At 60.7% G+C, this 22,074-nt stretch overlaps 2 protein-coding genes across 21 annotated transcripts; one reads left to right on the forward strand and one right to left on the reverse strand.

The window, feature by feature from the left end:
• Positions 1-344: 344 nt before the first annotated feature.
• On the forward strand, positions 345-6,004 carry ISYNA1 (inositol-3-phosphate synthase 1). Of its 2 annotated transcripts, none has more exons than XM_037142053.2 (11): positions 345-452; positions 3,125-3,253; positions 3,355-3,516; positions 3,780-3,912; positions 4,004-4,197; positions 4,392-4,541; positions 4,619-4,834; positions 4,945-5,109; positions 5,202-5,315; positions 5,393-5,610; positions 5,704-6,004. In XM_037142053.2, exons 1-11 carry the CDS (start codon positions 444-446, stop codon positions 5,900-5,902), a joined length of 1,689 nt encoding a protein of 562 aa, XP_036997948.2. In that variant the 5' UTR covers positions 345-443; the 3' UTR covers positions 5,903-6,004. The 2 variants fall into 2 exon arrangements, with proteins under 2 accessions (XP_036997948.2, XP_036997949.2); XM_037142054.2 differs by lacking the exon at positions 345-452 and adding an exon at positions 2,913-3,016.
• Positions 6,005-6,190: 186 nt separating this feature from the next.
• On the reverse strand, positions 6,191-21,144 carry SSBP4 (single stranded DNA binding protein 4). 19 transcript variants are annotated; one of them, XM_037142063.2, is made up of 18 exons: positions 20,849-21,144; positions 12,908-12,980; positions 12,512-12,573; positions 12,340-12,424; positions 9,675-9,764; positions 9,204-9,269; positions 8,936-8,995; positions 8,779-8,848; positions 8,547-8,614; positions 8,405-8,472; positions 8,105-8,150; positions 7,986-8,021; positions 7,839-7,893; positions 7,688-7,758; positions 7,516-7,594; positions 7,135-7,163; positions 6,828-7,051; positions 6,191-6,559 (listed from the first exon to the last, which is right to left on the reverse strand). In XM_037142063.2, exons 1-17 carry the CDS (start codon positions 20,905-20,907, stop codon positions 6,842-6,844), a joined length of 1,227 nt encoding a protein of 408 aa, XP_036997958.1. In that variant the 5' UTR covers positions 20,908-21,144; the 3' UTR covers positions 6,191-6,559; positions 6,828-6,841. The 19 variants fall into 19 exon arrangements, with proteins under 19 accessions (XP_036997958.1, XP_053524040.1, XP_036997952.1 ...); XM_053668065.1 differs by having other exon boundaries at positions 7,516-7,609; XM_037142057.2 differs by having other exon boundaries at positions 7,516-7,609; positions 7,688-7,782.
• Positions 21,145-22,074: the final 930 nt, after the last annotated feature.

Consider the following 22,074-nt stretch of genomic DNA (forward strand, 5'->3'; position numbering starts at 1 on the left):
GGGCTGGGGCCAGGCCATGGTGACTGGGCAGCCTGCCTGAGCCACTGCCCAGGAGTGAGGCCAGCAGGTGGAGGCTAACCTGAGTCAGTGGGCCCTACAGGTGCCAGGGCAGGAGGCCACGACCGCCCGGTCACAGGTAAGAAATGACAGAGAAACTGGGGAGGCAGGTGTGTGAGCAGGGCAGTGGACCCCCCCTCACCACCACCTGCAGTATGGACAGGGTGGGCTGAGTCTAGCGGGGGGTCCCTCAGGCCTGCAGCAGCACCATGTGGAGAGAGGAGAGTGCCCTTATTTGGGGAAACAAGCTGTGACTGATGACAACAGTGGTAATTTTATTGTTTGTTCCTCCTAGGCTGGCACTCTAGGGCGTCCCCTGTGTCCCCAGTTGGGATGGGGACGATGAGGCCCATTGGAGCCCCACAGGCCCATGGCCATCCTGTCCCATGTTCCAGGTGAGGAGCCAAAGGCAGAAGTCCTGGCCTCCAAGGACAGAGTGGGGAGTGGGCATTTATTTTGGGAGGAAAAAACAGATAAAGGCTAAGACCAGGATTAATGTCCAGGGGTCAGGGCTGTGGGCCTCAGCCTCCCTGGTGGCCCCCTGGCCAGTGACCTTGGCCTGAATTCTGAGAAGGCCCAGGGATCCCGGGAGCACGGGGAGGTGAGGTCAGGCAGGCCTGGTAGGGCAGAGTGTACCCTGCCTCCTCCTGTCACGCCTCAGCTTGCCCGCCCATCCACCTCCCACCTCTGACAGCCTTGTCCGCAGCCCCCCACACTGCCTGGCGCCACCCTGGCCATCGCCTCGTTAGTGTGCTGCAGCTGCAGGCAGTTGGTTCCCTGACTGTCCTTCCTATGCCAAGGACGCCATGAGTCCAGCCCACTCAGGGACCCAAAGGGTCTGTCCCTACACCATGGCTCTTCAAGACCTCAAGACCTACACCATGGCTCTTGGGGCTGCTCACCCTCTCCTGCTGCTTGTCCTCCCACCAGCACTGGACCCCAGAGCTGCTCCTGTGCACTAGGCTCCCCCTGGGCATTGGCACTCAGCAGTAACCAAGATAGCTCTCTGCCCATGTGCTTGGGAGCCTGTGGTCGGGTGAAGACAGTGGTCTGGTCTAGACAGTGGTCCCCAGTTGCCACCTGCCCCTAAGCAGCATATTCACCCGATGTTGCACACCCAGCAATCCCAGCAATTGTCTTACAGTGAGGAGTAGCCCCCAGCTGCCCCCAGCACTGCCCGGCCACAGAGCCTGTCTGGGCCCGCTCTGCCCTAAGCCTCCTGCTGGCACTTGCCACATGCTGCCCTGGGAATGCCAAGGTTCCTTAGGGCTGTGTCTTGGGGCCTTTCTCCTCTCTACATACATTCCCATGACATCACATCTGGCCTGGAGGTATGAGCTCCTCCTGTGACCCTCTGATATCCAACGGTTCAGTTTCTGGAGCTGGCATCACACCCCACAGGTTAAGCTGCTCAGCCCCACAAGACTGCCCCCCACTTCAGACACCAGCCCACCTATACTTCTGAACATCTGACTATAAATCAGGATTTCGGACGACCCCCCTCGTAGGTTTGGTGATTTGCTAGAATGGCTCACAGTGCTCCCAAGGGAGAGATGGCGGAGGCAGGGTGTGGGGACTGGCCCAGGGCTACCATGCCTGCTCTTGGTGTGTCACCTTCCCAGCACCTCATGTTTTCAGCCACACTCCGCCGTTGAGGGGGTTTTATGGAGGTTACGTTTATGAGTAAATCACTGGCCACTCATGATCAAATTCAGTCTCCCCCCAAGAACCAGGACAAAGCCAAAATATTTACACCTTATTCTTTCCCCTGAGGGTCTGCCGTGGTTCCCCACACCACCTCTGCACCCCAGCCACCTTTTCATTTGCTCCTGAACCCATGCCCCAAGGTTTTTGTTTGGGCAGCCATTTGTATCTCTTGATAAGATATGTCTTCAGATCTCAAGTCCCCTTCTAGCCTTCCCTGACCAGCCCTCCCTCTGAGTTCCCTCCAGCTGGGGGTGCCCCAGGCTATTACCAACTCCCCTACACTGGGGGCCCCTTGAGAGCAAAGCCAGGGGCCATTCTTAAGGCCCCACCCTCCAAGGCCGGGGCCCTGACCATGTTTCCTGCCAATGTTCCCAACTATCCACCCACCTTTTGGGCCAACTCCAGTTGTGGAAACTTTTCAGCCAGAGGAGGCCTCTTGTTTTGGAAAGTTCCTGGGGAGCCACCCCCGCCCGCCCGCCAGGTTCCCACGCTCTCTTATCACTGAGTGCTAGTGGGATGCAGTGCTCTGCAAGCCTAGCTCCTCCCCAGCTGGCTGCCTGGGCCTTGCCCATTCCCTTTTCTCCCCGGCCCATCCATCTAACAGCGGCCCCCCAACCTGGCCCTGCCAAGCCCTCCTGCTACAGCTAGGGAAACCTTTCTCTCCCAGGAACTCGCCCCACGCCTCCTCTCCGCCTCTCAGAACCCCCACATGTGAGAGCCCTATCAGAGGTCTGAGCGCTTGGTGGGTGCTGCTACTCGGGAGGGAAGGGGAAGCAGCCTGGGCTGGAAGGCAGTTTGGCATTGAGATGTAAATCCTAGCTCATTCCGCTGACCCAGTTTCCCCTGCAGTATGTCCGACCCAGGGACACCCACCCTCGTAGGCCCAGCCATCCTGCCTTGTGACTGGGCCTAGTGCTTTAATGTTTTCTTTTGTGAAGTGGGGCTAAGATGCAGCGTGCCCTAATAAGACTGTGTTGCGACGTGAATCAACATACCCCATGCAGGGGTCGGGGTCTATAACCCACGTGGGTGCCCACAGCGAGCGGTGGGGCGGGTGTGTGATAGCCTCGTGGGCTCTGCGCTGCTGAACCTCGAACCCGAGTCCAAGGCCAGCGTGCCCCTCCCCCCTGCATCCCGCTCCACAGTGCTGGGCGAGCGAGGGGCGGGGCATGGGCGGGGCCACAGCTCTTTTCTCTTGAGTTCGCGCGCCCAGAACGTCAGCCTTGCGCCGCTGTCTGAACCGACGCTGCTGGTGAGTGGGATATGGGGGAACCCGGGCTGCGTGTAGGTCTGGAGAATCGAGGTCCGCTGGGCCAGTCCTCGTGTTCCCGCTGACTTCCTGCCAATCCTATGTCCCCAGCTCGCTGTGATGGAGGCCGGAGCCCAGTTTGTGGTTGAGAGCCCCAACGTGGTCTATGGCCCCGAGGCGATCGAGGCGCAGTACGAGTACCGGACAACTAGCGTCAGGCGCGAGGGTGGCACCCTCAAGGTGGGCAAGGGAAGCCCGGCGTTGGGGAGCCCACAGAGCCGGAAGCGGGTGGGTTGGCCCAACGTCTGCAGCCCGGGACTCACTGCACTGCCCGCCCCTAGGTGCACCCATCCTCCACGCACTTCACCTTCCGGACTGCCAGGCAAGTGCCCCGGCTTGGAGTCATGCTCGTCGGCTGGGGCGGCAACAATGGCTCCACGCTCACCGCTGCCGTGCTGGCCAACCGACTGCGCCTATCCTGGCCTACCCGCATGGGTCGCAAGGTGGAGGGTCAAATGGGGTGTTATGGAAGTTAGGACTCTGCAGGAGTCCGTGCAGGAGGGGACCGGCCCTGAGAGATTGGGTCCACGAGAGGGGTTTCCACAGGGCAGAGGCTAAGGTGCCAAGGTGCTGGCGGTCTCTGGAGAGAGACTTCGGGGGGTGGGGGGAGAAGGGGCTTTTGGCTTGGAGCAGAGCCAAAGCCCTCCCACACTGTGCCCACCGCCACCATCATCACTCCGTCTCCTCCCTCCCACACCACACCCAGGAGGCCAACTATTATGGCTCGCTGACGCAGGCTGGCACCGTTAGCCTGGGCCTGGATGCTGAGGGCCAGGAGGTGTTCGTACCCTTCCACGCACTGCTGCCCATGGTGTCGCCAGATGACCTCGTGTTTGATGGTGGGCGGGGCCCGGGGCAAGGGGTGGGGTGGGAGGCGGGGCCTGGAGGGGCCCAGCTGAGGGCCTGGCCTAGCCTGAGGGTTGCCCCCAGGCTGGGACATATCATCACTAAACCTGGCCGAAGCGATGCGCCGTGCGCAGGTGCTGGATTGGGGGCTGCAGGAGCAGCTGTGGCCACACATGGAGGCCCTGCGCCCAAGGCCCTCGGTCTACATCCCCGAGTTCATCGCAGCTAACCAGAGCGCGCGTGCTGACAACCTCATCCCTGGCACGCGGGCGCAGCAGGTGCAACACTTGTTCTCACTACCATTTGCCCCTTTCACTGCCACCTGTTTCCCATTTACCCCCGTTTTGCCCCCCACACCACATTGTCCCCTTGCCTCCATCCCAAGGGTCCAGGCTCCTCTTTGCAGTTGGGGAACTGAGTAGCTCAGGCCCCCACAGGTCAGGAGGCCTGTACTACCTTACCCCTTCCCTAGCTGGAGCAGATCCGCAGAGATATCCGTGATTTCCGGTCTCGCGCGGGGCTGGACAAAGTCATTGTACTGTGGACAGCAAACACGGAGCGCTTCAGCGAATTGGTCCCTGGCCTCAATGACACTGCTGAAAACCTGCTGCGTACCATCCAGGTGGGTGTACCCAGGGTGGATCATGGTCAGGGCCAGCCCAGAGAACCCCTCTACTGACTGTCCGCTTGCACCCACAGCTAGGTCTGGAGGTGTCACCCTCCACACTCTTTGCTGTGGCCAGTATCTTGGAGGGCTGTGCCTTCCTCAATGGGTCACCACAGAACACTCTAGTGCCCGGCGCACTTGAGCTTGCTTGGCAGCGCCGTGTCTTTGTGGGAGGAGATGACTTCAAGTCAGGCCAGACCAAGGTCAAGTCCGTGCTAGTTGACTTCCTTATCAGCTCCGGCCTCAAGGTGCATGGGCCTGGGGGGGTGCGTGGTTCAGGGGGTGGGGTCTAGACCCTGAGCTCCAGGCTGTGCACTGAGGGGCCTCAAGTGTCAGCAGGGACTCCTTGTTCCCACAGACCATGTCCATCGTGAGCTACAACCACCTGGGCAACAACGATGGGCAGAACCTGTCAGCGCCGCCACAGTTCCGCTCCAAGGAGGTGTCAAAGAGCAGCGTGGTGGATGACATGGTTCAGAGCAACCCTGTGCTCTATGCACCTGGCGAGGAGCCGGACCACTGCGTGTGTTGGGCGCAGATGACGGGGGAGGGGGGGTGCATTGGGGGGCCCCAGCAGAGGAAGGTGGGCCCATGTGACTCCTTGCCGCCCCCCAGGTGGTTATCAAGTACGTGCCGTACGTGGGTGACAGCAAGCGCGCAATGGATGAATACATATCAGAGCTGATGCTGGGTGGCACAAACACACTGGTGCTACACAACACCTGCGAGGTGTGGAGTGTGTGGGGGGAGGACTGGGATCCCCCCACCTGCCTGCCTACCTGCCGCCTGACCCACTGGCCCCACAGGACTCACTCCTGGCCGCACCTATCATGCTGGACCTGGTGCTGCTGACTGAACTATGCCAGCGTGTGAGCTTCTGCACGGACTCGGACCCAGAGCCACAGGGCTTCCACCCAGTCCTGTCGCTGCTGGGCTTCCTCTTTAAGGCGCCGCTGGCTCCACCAGGCAGCCCTGTGGTTAACTCACTCTTCCGACAGCGCAGCTGCATTGAGAACATCCTCAGGTGTGTCCCACCCTTGGTCCTATACTCACTCTTGGGGGTGCGCACAGGGCCCTAGGGATGGGAGGCCCTGCTGAATGCCCACCTGTCCTCCAGGGCCTGCGTGGGGCTTCCACCGCAGAACCACATGCTTCTGGAGCACAAGATGGAGCGCTCCAGCCTCAAGCAAGCTGGTCATGTGGCTGCCTGCCATGTATCTTACAAGAAAGAATCGGCACCAGCGGCCCCCAATGGCTGTACTGGTGATGCCAATGGGCACTCACAGACTGAGGCACCCCTGATGCCCACCACCTGAGGTGGTAGCCATACAGCTCCCACGACTCCTACCCCTATTTCCCCTCTGGACCCGCCCTCCCAGACTCCTATACAATAAAAGCACTGTTACGTATCAGCAACACCTGTGGGTTTGCGGGGCTTCAACCTGACCATGATACCCCCCGTTATTTCTCACCTGGTAGGACTCCTACCTACCCTTCAACACTTGTCTCAACCCTTAGGGACCTTCCAGAACCCCCAAGGCTTCTGCCTAATCCAGCCCTAAGGGTGGGGCTACAAACCAAAATTAAGTAATCTCCAGACCAAGTACCAAAAACCAAAACAAGTTACATTTATTGATGGGGCCCACCCCTTGCCGTCCAGAGGAAAGGAAGTCCCAAAGGAGTCCCCCAGGACAAAAAGAACTGGAGGGTGGGGGTTGGGCCCACATGGAAAAGAACATCTCTGAGGTCCTTGCGTTTTTGTATTTTTAATAAAATGAGGGTCCTTTGCGGGGGTGGCCTCCCAGCCTTGACCAGGAGTCCGGTTGCCCAAGGTATGACCTCATACCCTCCCCTGCAGACCACCCGAGCCACTGGCCCTTGGCCCCAGGCAGGGGCGCTGGGCAGAGGACGAGGCCAGCTGTGGGCAAGGGGCTACTGCCCCGTCACACGCTCATGGTCATCCCAGGCGAGTACTGCGGAGAGACGAGGGGGTGGCGCGCGGGGGCGGGCTCAGCTCCGGCCTAGGCTGGGACCCGCCCCCCGCCCCCCGAGAATGGACAAATGGACCAATGGGGCTTATGTGCAGTGGGAGTGGGGGCGGGGTGGGGGGCAGGTATAGAAGTTAGGGAATTGAGGCCACCCTGGGGCAAGGGTCACTGGGTGGGGACAGGGTAAGGACGTGACACCAGGGCAGGAGTGGGGAGGGAGAGCAGGGGAAGGATGCCGCGGCCGCCCCCCCACCTGGCCCGCCGCAGTCACGGTCTTGCTCTGGCCCCCCGGCCGCCCCGCCGGGGCCTGCCCGCCAGGCCCCTCCGGCCCGACGCCGCCGCGGGGGGAGAGTCGACGCAGTCGCTTACGCTTTCGCTCGGGAATGGGTGCAGGAAAGTCCCGGTGGCCGCCATCTCGCCGTCATCCCGTGGGGTGCCCGGGGCGGTGCTCAGGCCGGCCACTGCGCCGGGGGAGCTCTGGGGGCAGCTGCAGTCAGCGCGAGACTTCGGTCCTGCCCTCCCACCCTACACACCAGCCCTGCCGGAGTGAAGCTTCTCACCTTCGGCAACCCGTCCACGTCGCCCGAGCCTGTGGATGACAAACACACGGAGTCACGCGGCTCAGACGCGCCTGCTCTGGGGTCCTCCGCAAACATATCCCCCAACCATAGCAGGGCCCACCCCCTCTGCCCGGCCTGCCAGGGGCCCAGGGAGGAGGCCTGAAGGGGTACCAATGCTGGCAGCCAGGCTTCCCCGCCATTTAGTTATCGGACCCTCCCTCAGCACAGCCCACCTCACTAAGTCATCCACAGAAGCTCAGGGCACAACCCAGATGCCCCTACATGGAACACAGGTTCAGACACGGTGGAGGGGGGGCCCTCAGTGGAAGCATGAGGCTAGCAAAGCAGCCCGTGAGGGGTGGGTCCCGGCCGCCCACTCACCCAGGGATCCATTCACGTGGTGAGGTTCCAGCGCACTCATGGCTGCCATGGGGCCCTCCGGGCTGGGGCCCAGTGGGAACTGTGGGCAGAAGGACTGGGTGGGACTCGGGCCACCACCCTGCCAGCTGGGCCATCACCTTCAGCAGCCCCTACCCTACAGCTGCCCACTTACATTAGCCCTGCCAGCACCCGGCCCGATGGGGTTCATGATGGTGTACATGTTCTCGCTGGAGTTGGTGGAGTCTGGGGAAGATGACGCAGGAAGGCCTGGGTTTGGGGGCCTCCCTCAAACACCCCCCCACACCCCACCCAGACCCTAGTACCTCCAGGACTGGGCATGATAGGTGTTCCAGGGGGCCCACCGCCTCCTGGGGGTCCCTGCATGCAGAGGTAGACAAAACATTAGAAAGGCCCCCACCTGCCACCCTGTTCCCCCCACCATCTTATTGCTGAATGCCAGCCCCACTCACTGTGTAGCTGCCAGGGGAGGAGGCAGAATAGGGGATCTAGGAAGAGGGGCAGCAGTGAGCAGTTGGCAGACTGTACCCTCCACACCCCTAACCCAACCCACCCCCACTCCCCAACTCACCGAGTTGCCACTGGGGCTGGCCCACGGACCACGTACTCCAGGGCCCCTTTTAAAAGATGGTGAGTAGAACCTGGGGCCGGGCCAGGCAGCACACCACCCCCAACCCTGACCCAAACAGCAGATGTTGGCTATGTGGTAACCACTTGGAAATCTCAACCCCTCACTCACTGGCCTTTGGGCCTCAGTTTCCCCAACCAACAGTGGAATAAATAATACCCGACGCTGCTGTGCTGATCCAGCCCCAAGAAGCTGGACTGTGGCCCCTGGGGGCACACTCTGAGGGTCCCTTAGGGGCCTTACATGTTCATTGTGGGCAGGCCTGGGCCAGCGAGGGAGTTGGGTGGGGGCCGCATGCCACTTCCGTAGCTCTGTGAGGGGGAAAGGGCCCTGAGTGCAGGCCAAGAGGGGAGACCCCCTGAAGCCCCCTAGGTCTACCCCTTACCTGGGGCCCAACGCCGGCCATCCCCCGTGGAGGAGTCACCCTCTGCATTGGGCCCATGTTCGGATGCCCTGGGGTGGGGGCAGAAGGAAGGTGGCTCAGGTCGGGACCACTCCCCAGTGTGGACACATGCCTGGGGGAGGGACAGCTGCACAGTGAGGCAGCAGGGAGGGGGCACTTAGAGCCGGGGTCCTGATGAGTCATGGAGGACGCCAGCTGGAGCTTCTCTACTCACCCTGAGCACGTGGGGAGGGGTCCATGGTGCTAGGGAGGAGGGGCTGGGAGCCAGGGAGGCCCACAGGAGGCTGCAGAGGGGGCATGGACCACTGAGTGTGGGTGTCCCCACCCTGGCCCAGCTCCTGCCCGCCCTCCATCCGTCTTCCCTCTCTCACCTGACTTGGCATCCGCAGGGTGGGCCGGGGGCCCCCCGGGAACCGCGGTGACATGAAGGGCTGGAAGAGGTGGGCCAGGGATCAGCACCTCTCCCCCACCCATTCACCCCCTCCCAAAGCTACCTGGCTCCTGCTGCGCCCGGGCCCAGAACCTGGCTTGCGCCCTCCTCCAGGCCCAACTAGCAAACCACAGCAGCTGGCTCCTGGTGCGTGCGAGCGCAGAGGGCTGCATGTGTGGTCAAAGGGGCAGGTTGTCACAGGTCCTTACCTGAATGTGAGGCCCCATCATTGGGGTGTTGAGGTTGTGGGGGGGTGGTTGGGAGCCAGGGGGACCCTAGGACAGAACCAGATGGGTTTGGAAGAGCTGGGTCACCTGAAACTCCACTGTTTCCTGAGGCCCTGCTGAGTCTGGTCAAGGGAGGGGAGGGGTTGCCATGGAGGCAAGAGGGTGGGCCACTCACCAGTCAGCAGGACTGGGGGTATCCCCTAAGGAGGGGTCATGGGCGTGGGCCCAGGCGCCCTGGCACACTCACCCCACCCTCTCCTGCACTGGGGCCCAGATCCTATAGCCCCTCCTTTGCCAGCACCACCAAGGCCTGCATGTGCGTCCCACCACATCCACAACCCTCCCCCCAACTCCAGCCTGCCTGGCTCCAGCCTCTCCCAGTGTGGGACCCACACCTGTCTCTCTGTCACATGTGCGCCCAAGGAAAGGGAAGGGTCCCAGCCCTGGCTGTACCTGGAAGAAGCCAGGCGCCATGGGGCCTGCTGCCATGGCATCGCTGGGGGCTATGCTCCCCATCACCGGACTGGGGGCAGCTGCAGCACTCTGCAGGGTGGACAACACACAACGGTTCGGTCAGGCCGCTTCTGCCCAAGTGTTCCCTCTTCCCAGCAAGTAGCCAGTCCCACAGAACAGGGAACCCTAGCCATCTGACCCTCCGTCCACGCACGGGAGGGTGGGTCCTCTGGGAGACGAAGCAGCTGCCCCTGTTCCTGCACCAGTTTGACAACCCTAACAGGTCCACAGACTCTTTATTTGCTGGGTGGCCTTGCAGGGGCTCTGCCTCCGTGCTGCACCTGGGAACCTGGAGGTAGTCAGGGCCCAGCCAGGCTGGGCCCAGAGCCCATGAAGAAGGCCAGGAATCCAGAGATCTCAGTCCCCAGAGTCCTGAGCCTGAGGACTGTGGGGGTCTAAAAATGTCAGCCACAGGGGACTGGCATACACACAGTCAGTTGTCCAGCACAGGCTGATTTCTTTCCATACAAATCCAACTTCCGTTGGGTAGGGGCACCGTCCCCCACCCCAGGCCCTTCCCAACACAACCTGTGTCCTCCTGGCTAGCACGGCAGCTTAGCTAGACCCCTAGCTCTACTCAAAATGTGCCAAATAAACAGACAAAAGATCAACAGCTTCAAGATGAACCTCCCTTTCCAGGGCTCCTCCGCAGAGGGGCTGTGCAGACCACTCCCCAGCCCTCCAGGAGGGGCTGGGGGAAGAGACGGACTTGCCGGGTGCAGTGCCCAGGCCCCCAGCCTCTCCTCAGATGGAGGAGGGGAGAAGGCCAGGTGCTAGAGGGCATTATCCTGTGGGCCAAGGGCAGAGGACAGGGGACAGGCTGACAAGTCACTTGCTCTGGTCAGTTGCAAGTCCCAGGCTTGTCAGCCTTTGGGGGCAGAGCAGTGGGGAGGAGGGATGGAGGGCTAGTCTACAGGGCAGAGGGGACACATCGAAGAGTAAGAAAGGGCACTGAGCAGAGAGCGCTTCTTATGAGGGCCCCACTCCTTTCTGTATCACCCACCCCTTCCCCCGCCAGGCCCCAGGAGGAAGGGGACAGTGTGTCTCCATTACTGCTGTTCCAAGGCTGGCGCAAACAGCACCGGGTGCTCAGGAATTGGTGGAACTGCAGCCACTCGGGCTCGGAGGGGTTAAGAACTAGCCCAGTCACACAATACTTCCTGCCCAGCAGGAGTGGGGCAAGGGGCCCCTGAAGACCAGCCCCTCCCTAAGGGAAACTGCAGCCTGGCACCCTTCCTGCTCCTTCTCAAAGGTCTGCCTGTAAAGGACTCCTGCCCAGGCCCCAAGCTGGGGGTACTGGTGGGAGCTTTCCCACATCTATACTCCCTGGGTCCCTGAGAACACTCCCAGGACCCAGCACAAGTCACCTGACAGCCCAAGGGACCCCGGGGGTGGTGGGAACAAAGCTTTCAGCCCCTGGGTCCCCCTGCCTCCATCTCACCTCTGTACAAACACACAGCCCTATGGCTTGTCATAGCTACTCTGGCAGACCTGCCTCAGTGGCTGGAGGGGGAGGCCTCCCAGCCTTGGGTCTGTCCACACCCCGACTGCCTACCACACTGGGAGCGGGGCAGTCCCCCTTCATAGGTATAGCAGGCACCAGAGCGGTTCCTGGGCTGTGGGGGTGGGGGAGGGTGATGGTGGGGAAAGCTGTGAGCAGGGCTCGAGACCACAAGGTATGGTGGTGAGGTGGGGGGCAGATTGGGCTCCCCAACTCTAGGCTCTTAAGGGTTAATGCACAGCCGGCCCACCCTCCCTTTCAGGAGGCTTGGGCAGGACCCCCCACGTCAATCATCCACCCAAAGGCACCCAGCCCACATTGCCATGACAACAGGCTAAGGCGTGCTGGTGTTTCTTGGAGGTGCCTGAAAGAGGCAGGCGGGACCCCCCCCCCGAGGGTGGGCAAGGTGGCCCCAGCTACAGCAGAGGCTGCAGGGTCCCGACACCCTGTGCACCCTGACCCCCCACTGCTGTGCCTGAGCCTGCTCCCCCAGGTGCCCTGCTGCCATGGTAACTGGTGCACACCAGGAAGCACTGTTCACACAGATGTGGAACCCTACCCTTGTCCCCCTCCAGAAGCTCAGACGCAGGTGGGGCCCTGGGTGCTGCCAGGCTGTGAGGGTAACAGCCCTAGGGACACTAGAGAGGCACAAGGACGGACACAGCTTCAGACACCCCAGACACCCTCTTGGTTTCCCATCAACCAAGAGGGAAACTGAGGCCAAAGAGGTAGTCAGCAACCCCAGTCACACAGTAAGGTCAGGAAGCATCCCAGGTGCTGTCAGCTCAACTCCAGAACCCAGCAGGACTCCTGCCTCGGGAGGCTCGAAGAGGCCGGGACGGCGGGACACAGGCGGTGGTGGAGGCAGGAGCTGCAGTATGTCTACCCGAGACTGGGGCTCAAGTGAAGGGCAAGTGAGGGGCTGGCCACAGGAGGTGGGGGCTGCAGTGCAGTGGGATGAGCCTCCCTGTGAGTGACCCTGGGCCCAGTGGAGGGCACTGGGATGCCAGCAGCCAGCCTGCCTGAGCCAAGCACAGACCGCACGGCTCCCCTGCCCCAGGCCCCACCACCTTGCCCACACCAGGTCCCCGGGGTAGGACTCACATAGTCCTGAAAGGCCTTGGCCTCGCTGGAGTGCTCACATGCCTCTCTGCGGTCAGGCGCTGCACAGTACAAGTCCCAGAACACGCTGTGGGTGGCAGGGGGAAATGATGGTTTCCCCACGTCCCCCTCACCCAGCCCCTCCGCAGCCTGCCCACGCCTGCCCCGCACGCACCACCACCATGAGTGCAGGAACCCCGGGGGCTCCCCCAGCGTGATGTTCTTCTCCCATCGGATCTGCACAGGAGAAGGAAGGCAGGTGAGGAGCCACTGCCCGGTCTGCTGAACGCCCCCTGCCCCATGAACCACCTCAGGCAGGGAACATGGGGGAGGAAGCAGCAGATCAAAGCAAAGCAGCCGAGAGAGGACAGTTGGGTAAGCATGAGGATAGAGTAGCAAACGTCAGATCCCTGGACAGAAAGACGCCTGTACGCCAGCCGAGGGCCCGGACCCACCCCAGCCCTCCATTCCAAGGGCCTTCAGAGGGGCCACCTGGCACCACCACTGCAGCCCCGACAGAAACTAGGAGGAGAGAACCCGGGGCAGGAGTAGAGAGGCTGGACCAGCTTACCTCGGACAGAAAGGTCTGGGCCGACTTCTGGGCCCCGATGTGCAGCAGGTACTCGTACACGTACAGTGCCAGCCTGTGGGGGGTGGGAGGGACACAGGCTCTCAGGAGGCCTGGGGCGGAGTCAGCCTCCAGCCTCTCCTCAAGGACCCCTGGAGGGGGGTCTCAGGCAGGTCTCCGCCTACCTTCAGTTGGGGAGGTGGAGACGAGGAGCAGGGGGCCCACAGTGAGCCCTGATCGCTCCCACCCCCTGCCTCACCCACTGCCTGCCACTGGTCCCCAAACACCCCATCTCCCCCACTCCTCCCAGGAGATGGCCTCCTCCCTAGTTGCTCAGCCGGGCCAACGCCTACACACCCACCAACACATACTGCCCTTCCGCCCCTGCTGCACGCAGCACTGCCAGCAGTCCCCAACTCCCCGTTCCCAGGCCAAACTCTGCTTAGCTCAACACCCCCTCGTGGACTCAGTCCCAGCCCCGTCCTGCTAATGCCAAGACCCCAGAGCACCCTTGGCCCTGGGGAGGTCTTCTGCCTAGAGAAGGGCTCCTAGGTATCGCACCTGCTTGTGCACCGCGTGAGGTCTCCCAGAGGGCAAGGGCCCAGTGCTGGCACCTCACTCGCCCCCAGCCCTGCCTGCTAAGGTAGGAAAGGGCCCTCCTCTCCTCCCTGAGGCCTTCCTCCTCCAGGTGTCCCTGGGGCCCATCTTCTTCCTGGGCATCAGTGCCTGCCAAGTCTCTGTGCCAGCCGCCATGGAGAGTCTGGGGCAGTGTGGGTGGGGGAGGGGAGATGGGGCCAGCAGTTCTGCTTAGCTGTCAAAACGCCCACAGTGTTTGGTACACCCCCCACGCAAATTCAGGAGCTGCCCACCCCAAGCACATGGGCCACTCGTCAATCAGCAGCGCCCTCTATGGGACACACAGGGAGGCCCACCCATCCCCAGAGCCACCCAGGCTGCTCCATCCTCTGCCTCCCCTCTCCCATCTGTCTTCCACACCAGCTGGCAGAGAGACAAGATTCAGCCCTCTCGCCAGCCCCCAGCACCCCGCCCCCTGCTCCACTGACACTGGCCCCTCCGGGGCCCCAGGATCCTCCTACTGCCCAGCCAGGACGCAGGTGGGCTTGGGGGTTCTGCATCAAAACTGGGGTCTCCCCAAGGGCAGGCCCGGGGCTGTGCCTCTGACCTAGCTAGCGGGTCTCCCCTGCCTGACAGCCCCACCTGAAAATAAGCCTGCTCTGACTCATCCTCCTGCCCTCTCCCAGGCCAGCCAGGGTCCTCGAGCCCCACAGCCTCGCTCCCTTGGCATCAGACGCCCCTGCCAGTTCCTGCCCTCTCTCCTGGCCCTCATGCTCTGCACCCCAAGTCTGCCCTTACCCTGGGTTCTCATACCTCCTTCACCCATCCGCCCTTTCTTTCACTCATTCATTCAACCAGCATTCACCCAGCGCCTCCTCGTGCAGGGAACACAACAGATCCCTGTTCCCCAAAGGCCACCTGCTTGTGAGGGGAACAGTGGAGTGATGACACACGAAGGGAAGTTCCGTGGTGAGTTGGAAGGCAGCGTGTGCTACAGAGGACGAGGCGGAGGGGACGGCGGGGGTCCCAGGTGGCAGCCGTCCCAGGGTGAGCTGTTTCTACAGCACACACTGTGCCAAGTGACGTGAGGCGGCCACTCGTGGGAGAGTGTAGAACTCATGATGCTCACGCGGCTCCAAGCATATGAATCCCCCAAGACTGGCCTCAGTCCGCACATCATCACACCCCTCTTGGCAGCACCTCCAGCTCAGGCCCCCCCAGCAGTCCTCCAGCGTCCACCCCTCTCCAGCCCAGTCGCCTTCCTGGCCCCTGGCCCCCAGGCTCACCTGTCGAACTCACTCCTGAGATACCTTCCCTTCTAGGGGCTTCCCGAGTGGTCTGCATCCCCAGACCCATATCCATTGCTGAAGGAGTGGATGTGAAAAGCCCAGAACTGCTCACCATCCCACCCTCCAGGCAAAGAAAGAGGCTCAGGGGTCTGGCCAGCCCTGTGCCCACTTTGAGGGTCTGTGCAGGGAGCAGGAAGGACTGGGGGTGTGAGACACCTGGAGACAGGTAGCAAGATGGAGTTGGCAGTTCAGGGGAGTGGGAGGGTATGGGCTGCACTCTGGCCACACCCCCCACCCCTAGTAGCAGAAGGCTCTCCTGGGGGTCCATAAGCCTCCTGAAGAAGTGGGCCTTGGTGCCCCACATCCACCAAGGGCTCCATGCTGCCAGCGCACCAGGTCCTTCTCTGTCTCCCCGGCCCTGGACTTTCTGGGGGGGCATCCGACCCGGGCCACAGGTCCAGCAGCCCAGCCCCGCCCACTCTCCTCTCCTCTCTCCAGGCAGCCTGCCTCCTGTTCTGAGGGTGTCTTCACACGACTGCCTGCAGGGCGCTCCAGCATGGCCTTCCCGAACTCGGGGTCCACTCACCACCTGGTGTCTAAAGGCCCAACCTCCATCTGCCTCGCCACAGCTCCCCTCCGCCCCACCCCCACCACCCTGTGGTCCAAACTGGGTGACCTGGCACCGACTCAGAGGGCTGGGACGTGCTGTCCCCCAAGACCAAGACCGCCGTACTTTCTGAATTTAAGGTAAAACCTTAAAGAAAAAGCTCTCGCCTGCTGTCTCCACTACACACCTGGTCCAGGCCACCGTCTCTCTTACCTGAATTTTGACAAGGCCCCTCCAGTGGCTGCTCTCTCCAGCCCCGGAGTCTACACACATCCCCAAAGCACTCCTTGCTACACCCTCCAGTGCCCCTCACACACCAGCCACGCTCCATGCCAGGGCCTCTCTCTGCACAGGCTGTTCCCCCACGAAGGGGCCCTTCCACGTAGAGAGACCTGCAGGGCTCCAGCATGGCCTGTCAGAGGCTTCTCTGTTACACTTAACCCCCGCCCTGCCCAATGTCTCCTCATTGTCTTATTTATTCCCACTCGGCACAAGTCTCTGCTCACTGCCTGTGGCCCCCCCAAAACAAAGCTGGGAGGGCAGGGGCTTGGTCTCGTTCCCCTCCCTATGGAGTTCACAGGAGCACCCCAGGCCCCTGACCACCCGGACCGCCTCTCTGGAGTGTCGGAACTAACCCAGGTGGTTGTCTGTGAGCCCTGGGAAAGGTCAGCACTTACTGGCTTGATGCTAAGGATTTGGGGTTTCATCTCAAGAGTGAAGAGAAGCCAGAGAAGATTCTTAATTTTGCTGATTTCGGTTACATGTTTACCAGGATCGAATCTCAGGGAGGAATTCTGGGCTGTTTCTCTTGTTTTTGGTGCAAAGTTTTGAAGCCAGGCCAGGTGGCAGGTTGTTTCAGGATTTCCAGGGAGGACTTGCAGCCACTGACCACCCAGGCCCTGAGCTGGGCTACAGGGGAGGGCAGGGCTCTGGGGCCTGCTCCTGGCAAAACAAACAACCTGCAGAACGGAGAGCCCACCCATTGGAGGAGCTCTGGCTGCAAAATGGCAGATGGGTGGCAGGGAACGTGGGTGGCCCCAGAAATACCCTCCCTCCAGAAGGAACAGTGACGTGGAGGATATGGGGTGCCTGGTCCTGGGGTGCTCACGGGGAGAAGGGCACAGGGGATGTGCAGGGACGTGGTGACAATGGTTTGTTAGAGTCTCGTGAACTAAAATGCAGCACTATCACCATAATTATCAAGAATTACCACAATTATCAGGAATTATGGTAAGGGGGGTGCTCAGTGGCCCAGTGCCCTCCTCCCCCTTAAAGCCCCTGGAGGCACAAGCTGGGATGGGGCGGGGGCAAGGAGAAGCAGCGGCATGGCAGCCTTGTGCCACTCCCCCACCACACACAATCCACCAGCCAGTTCCCACCGATACCCCACACAGGGACTCTCCAGCCCACACATTTCCTCCCTCCTCTCCACCACCCTCAAGGCCAGGCCTTCAGCCATCTCTTGCCAAGGTGTGGCCACCTCTTCACCAGCCTCCTGGCAGCCTCTGCTGATTACGGATTCTCTCCCACCCAGTGGCCAGTGATGACCCCCCCACACACAAATTCCACCCCTGCCTTCCCTCTCCTCCCATTTTCTCCCCAGGCCTCTTGGCAAGCGGAAGCTCCCCGGTCCCCTGGCTCTGTTCAGCCTCCCGGACTCAGCTCGGGGGGCTCCTTCCTCAAGAATCTCTTACCAGGGCCCTCACCAACAAGAATGCCCACGGCCACACCTGGAAGCAGGGACAGACACACGAGGTGACCCTCTCAACTGCTGGACTAATTGACAAACTCTCTCTGTGGCTATGTGTCATCTCAATCCCAGGAGAAAAACTTGAGATGCTCAGTAACACCAACTGAGGTTTGCATTTACGGACCTATTCGCAACCCACCTCACAGCACACAAAATGCCGGAGGAGAAGCATATACACAGCACACATTTAGAGCTCTTCCCCCCAACTCATAGAGGCAGAGCCTCTGAGGCAGAAGTGGAGTGATACCAAGGGAATAAAGGGCCTCCAACTGTCCCTGTCACCTCCATCCCTAAATTAAAAAAAAAAAAAACTAGAAAATGCAACTGCTAGTGAGTTCTGGGTGGCAGTCACTCATGGGCTTCCCCATGGGCTGGGAGTGTTCGCAGTTTACGGGAAGGCTGTGCCTTGCTGCAGGCGGCGCCCAAGGGCCCCAGCCTCCCTCTCGCCCCACGGGCCACCCCATCACTGTACTCTCTACTGGAGGCGTCCAACTCTTCGGAGTCTCTGGGCTACACTGGAACAAGAAGAGTTCCTCAGGCCACATATTAAATACACTGTGACATGTAATCGCAAAAAATCTCAATGTTTTAAGTACGTTTACGATTTTGTGTTGGACACTCGTAGCCACCCTGCGTAGACTTTGCCATGCACCCCCAAGGGCAGGGGCCGGCAGCCAGCGCACCCCACAGGAGCTCTGTTCCCCTACTTGATCTTAGCCAGAGGGCGGAGAAGTGACAGGCGCTCTGTTTCTGAAGCAATCTGGCCCACACCCCATACTGAGACAGGGCATCAGAGGGGCTTGGGAAGCAAAACACAGTCCAGGAAGAGCCAAGGACCTGAGCCGTGCAACTCCTTCACCCCATTTCACAGAGGAGGCAGTCGAAGCCCAGAGACAGGAAGTGGCTCCATGTGTGGCTGGCTGCCTGCCTGTGCGGGGTGCTGTGTCTGCAGCCTCTCACCCAGTCCTTGTGAGCACCTTGCAAGGCCCGCAGGCCACACTTTGGGTGGGGAAACAGAGCAGCCAGTCTACCCCTCTAGAGCTCTCCATGCCCAGAACCTGTGAGCCTGGCAGGTCACTTCTTCTCCAAGCCCTGATCCCCCTCTGGTGTTTTCCAAGCTTTCTTTAGCAGCAGAACCTCACCTCCAAACTAACACTCAACCAGGAACCTCTACGAGAAATGGATGAGCACAGGATGGCTCAGGAAGAAGGGGTACTAAAGAATAAGCCATGCACGGCATCTCTAGCCCCCACAGCAGGTATTTCTGCATATTCCCCCATCCTCTGAGACCCTCTGCTGGACAGGCTAGGGAGAGGGGGGGTGATGAGAGAAGGGGTCACGATTCCAATTACCCCCTTTCCAGCCCTAGCCAAAAGCTAAGGCCAGGTTCAAAGAATTGTATCTCTCCTGGGATGTTTGATGGGATCAAAACCCAACTCCCAAACCTACTACCCTCAGCTCCAATCTCTGACTCCCTTATTTTATCTCCATGCCCACACCTAAGTTGCCATCAACTCTTACCCAGATCAGCACGCCTACCTCTCCCAGATTCCCAGCTCCACATGGGAGCTGGAGTGCACTCTCAGGCACACAAGCTTCTCTTGCCCTCACAGAGCCCTCATGGGCGGCCCTGCCCCACCCAGGGCCCCAGCCCCAGCTCCTTTGCCAGGGCCTTTGCACTTGCTGCGCCCTAGGCTGCCTACTCTTCCTCCAGGTCTTTGCACACCTGACAGCCCTCACATACTTCACTACCACCCACTTTCCCACTTTGCTTTCTTCATTAAATATCTTGAGATCATCCCTCTGCTTGGTCTCCCATTTATTTGCCCAAGTAACTTGACACCTGCCTCCCTGCTAGGATGTGGGATTCTTCAGCTCTGGGACCTGCCTTCCCAACAATCACACTCAAACCCAGGCCCAGAAACCAGTGTAAGAGAACGACCGAGGACATGCCAAGACCCCCAGGGGTGGGGTGGCAAAGCCAGACATGCCCTGCTTCCAACCTGGGCAGAAGCCAGATGCCAGTTTCAAAAAGTCTTTGTGCAAGGGTGCTTGGAAATGAAGCCCAACCTCCTAACAGTGCAGATGGGCAAGGAAGGCCTGAAAGGGCAGTTATCTGCCTAACATCATCTAGCCAGAAGAATCTCTTCTCCAAAATGATCGAAGCTGGGTAGAGAATAGACATTTATCCTTGTGGAAGGGAGGGGTCCCACCATTAGCCCAAGCAGATGAGGCAGGACAAGAGAACGTTGCAAGCAAGCCCATATCCAGGGCTCCTCTTTTCTGCCCTGTCATACAAGTCTTCACTCCTGGCCTGGCCCTCAAGGAGTGTCATCATGGGACCTCTCAAGAGTGACCCAGCCTCCTCTGTTCTGGAGCCTGTTTCTCATCAAGGCCACTAGAGGTAGGTGGACTTCTTAGGATCCGTCAAATCAGCCACTGGCTATCGGCCATGGAAAGCCTTCCCTCCTGCAGGCACCTTTCCCTGGCACTTTAACAAAACTGCAAGCTACTGGGTACCCTTGCTGTGGGAAGGTCACAGCTCCCAGAACCTTGCAAGTCCTCCCCCATCCTAAGAGATGGCACTGAGCCCTGACCAGTGTGGCTCAATTGGTTGGGTGTCCTCTCACAAAGCAAAAAGTCACCGATTTGGTTCCTGGTCAGGGTATACGCCTGGGTTGTGGGTTCGGTCCTGGCAGGGGCCGGGTACAGGAGGCAATAGAGCCGTATTTCTCTTTCACATAGACGTTTCTCTTCCTCTCTCTCCCCCTTCTCTCTCTAAAAATAAATACACAAAATCTTTTAAAAGGGAGAGAGATGGTACTGATCCCACGTTGCATTTTTCAGGAGAGGAAAATGAACCTTAGGAGAGGGACAGTCAAAGTCACAAAGCAGGTAAGTGGCAGTGCCACCTTCAGGCTGCCTCCCTGCCCCAGACCGAGCTTCCAGTTCTGCGGGCTGCAGCCCCAAACTGCAGGATATGGGAATTAGGTACTGTCCTCCTACCAGCAACCCAAGAGCACCTAGTACCCACAGCCCAGCGCCACGCCCAAAAGAGGAGGAAACACTTCTGGACTCCATCATTTAGGTGCCCCACCGCAGGACTGAGCCCTGTGGCCTCCCCAAGGGTCCCACCGAGCTGCCCAGAGAACAGGTGGCCTCTCTCCAGAAAGACCAGTCTCACCTGCCCTGGAAACTCCTCTGGAGAATGAGGGAAACAGCCAGGATCGCGGTCCCGCGCGCACGCGCATCTGCAATCTCACTCACTGAAGGACCGTCGGGCAGGTCTCGAGACCCTCAAGTCCCACTCCGGTCTCCCACGCCCCCTCGAATCTCGCGGCCTCGGGCCTCGTGCTTCCCCGCAAATTTCCCGATTCCCCTAGCCACTTGGATCTCTCAGGTCCCTCGAGTGTCGTGAGCCCCCGGAAATCTCACGCCCCTTCAACTCTCACCCCTTCAACTCTCAGGACTTCTCGGGTCTCACCCGCCCCCTCAAATCTCGCGACCCCTGAAGCCCCTGACGCCCCTCGGGTCACCGGCGCCCCCTCAAATCTCACGCCCCTCGGGTCTCGCGTTCCCACGCAAGTCTCGCGGCCCCTCAGGAGCGCCCGGGCCCCGCACGCCTGACACACCGCGCCCACGTGCCCCTCGCGGTGCGTGCCGGCGTTGGGGCCCACGGAAGTCGCGCAGCCGCCGAGCTCCGCCCCCGGCCCCCGACTCACTTCTCACGGGCCTGACTGTCGGAGGGCACGGCCGAGCCCTTGCCGGCTTTGGCGTACATAATGCTCCGAGCCGCCGCCGCTGGGTCCCCACACCTGTCAGGCGGCGTGGCCAGCCGCGCTCGTCGTCGCCATAGTTACCCCGCGCCCCGGGCCTCACCGCCCCGAGCCCCGCGCGGGCGCCGCAGGCATCATCCACGCGGGGGAGCTCCACACGGCGGCGGCGGCAGCTCCAGCTTCAGCCGCAGGTTTATTTTCTTCCTCTCTTCCCACTGCGCGGGCTGTTCCGGGAAGCGCGCGCCCCCTCCTCCTGCCGCGCGCGCCGCTCTTAAAGGGGCGATGGCGGGCGCGCGGGTGGGTCCCGCGGCTGGAACCGTGGGCCAGGCACGCACGCGCAGGGCCCGCCTGTGTGTGTGTGTGGGGGGCGAGTGGCCACATACACCAAGGCATGAGTGGGAACGGCCACCCGGGAACGCACAGCAGGACACGGCCGATCAAGGATGAACACACATTCCTCAGGACCAGCCACCCAAGTTGCACACCGTAACACAGCCACACACTCAGTTACAGATACAGTCTCTGACCCAGGACACACACAGGTTCACACAGATCCTGGAATAACTACTGATAGTCCAGAAAGCTACTGACGGTCACACTGAATGTAGCTTTCATTTCAGCCACAGAGCTGCCCACACCCAGCTCACCTACGAACACGTTGATACACATACAGAGGTGTGTACACAGCCCCAACAGTGGCTGTCACCGAAGAGGAAGACAGCCCACTACCGCTAGCATAGGCACACAGCCGCACAGAAATTCACACTGGCACATGCCGTAGCTTCCAACAGCTGAGGAAAAGAGCCCATGGCAGCCATTCCCAGTCGCCCTGGGGCATTCCATCGCAGGCTCCGCAGGGCTCTGAACATGGACCTGGGGTCCCACCGAGCCTGTGGACACCCAGAGCCACACACATCCCACAACACAAAGACACACCACAGAGACAAGACGCTCCTGGAGTACCCGGGCCAAACCCTGGGAGCCACCATGCACTGCTTCACATTCACACGCTGTGTCAACAATAGGTGCTTGGGTGACTGACTGGGTTGCTTGGGCTGGCTATGCCTCGCAGCCTCAGTGTTATAACTGTAAGTGGGACTCGACCCACCTTTAACTGCCTTTCTGCAGGAATCAAGGGTGCATATCATGGTGTCCCATTCCCCCTCCTGGGG

This window comes from Artibeus jamaicensis, unplaced genomic scaffold (genome assembly GCF_021234435.1).
Source record: "Artibeus jamaicensis isolate MK-2021 breed Jamaican fruit bat unplaced genomic scaffold, CSHL_Jam_final contig_477, whole genome shotgun sequence".
NCBI lineage: Eukaryota > Metazoa > Chordata > Mammalia > Chiroptera > Phyllostomidae > Artibeus > Artibeus jamaicensis.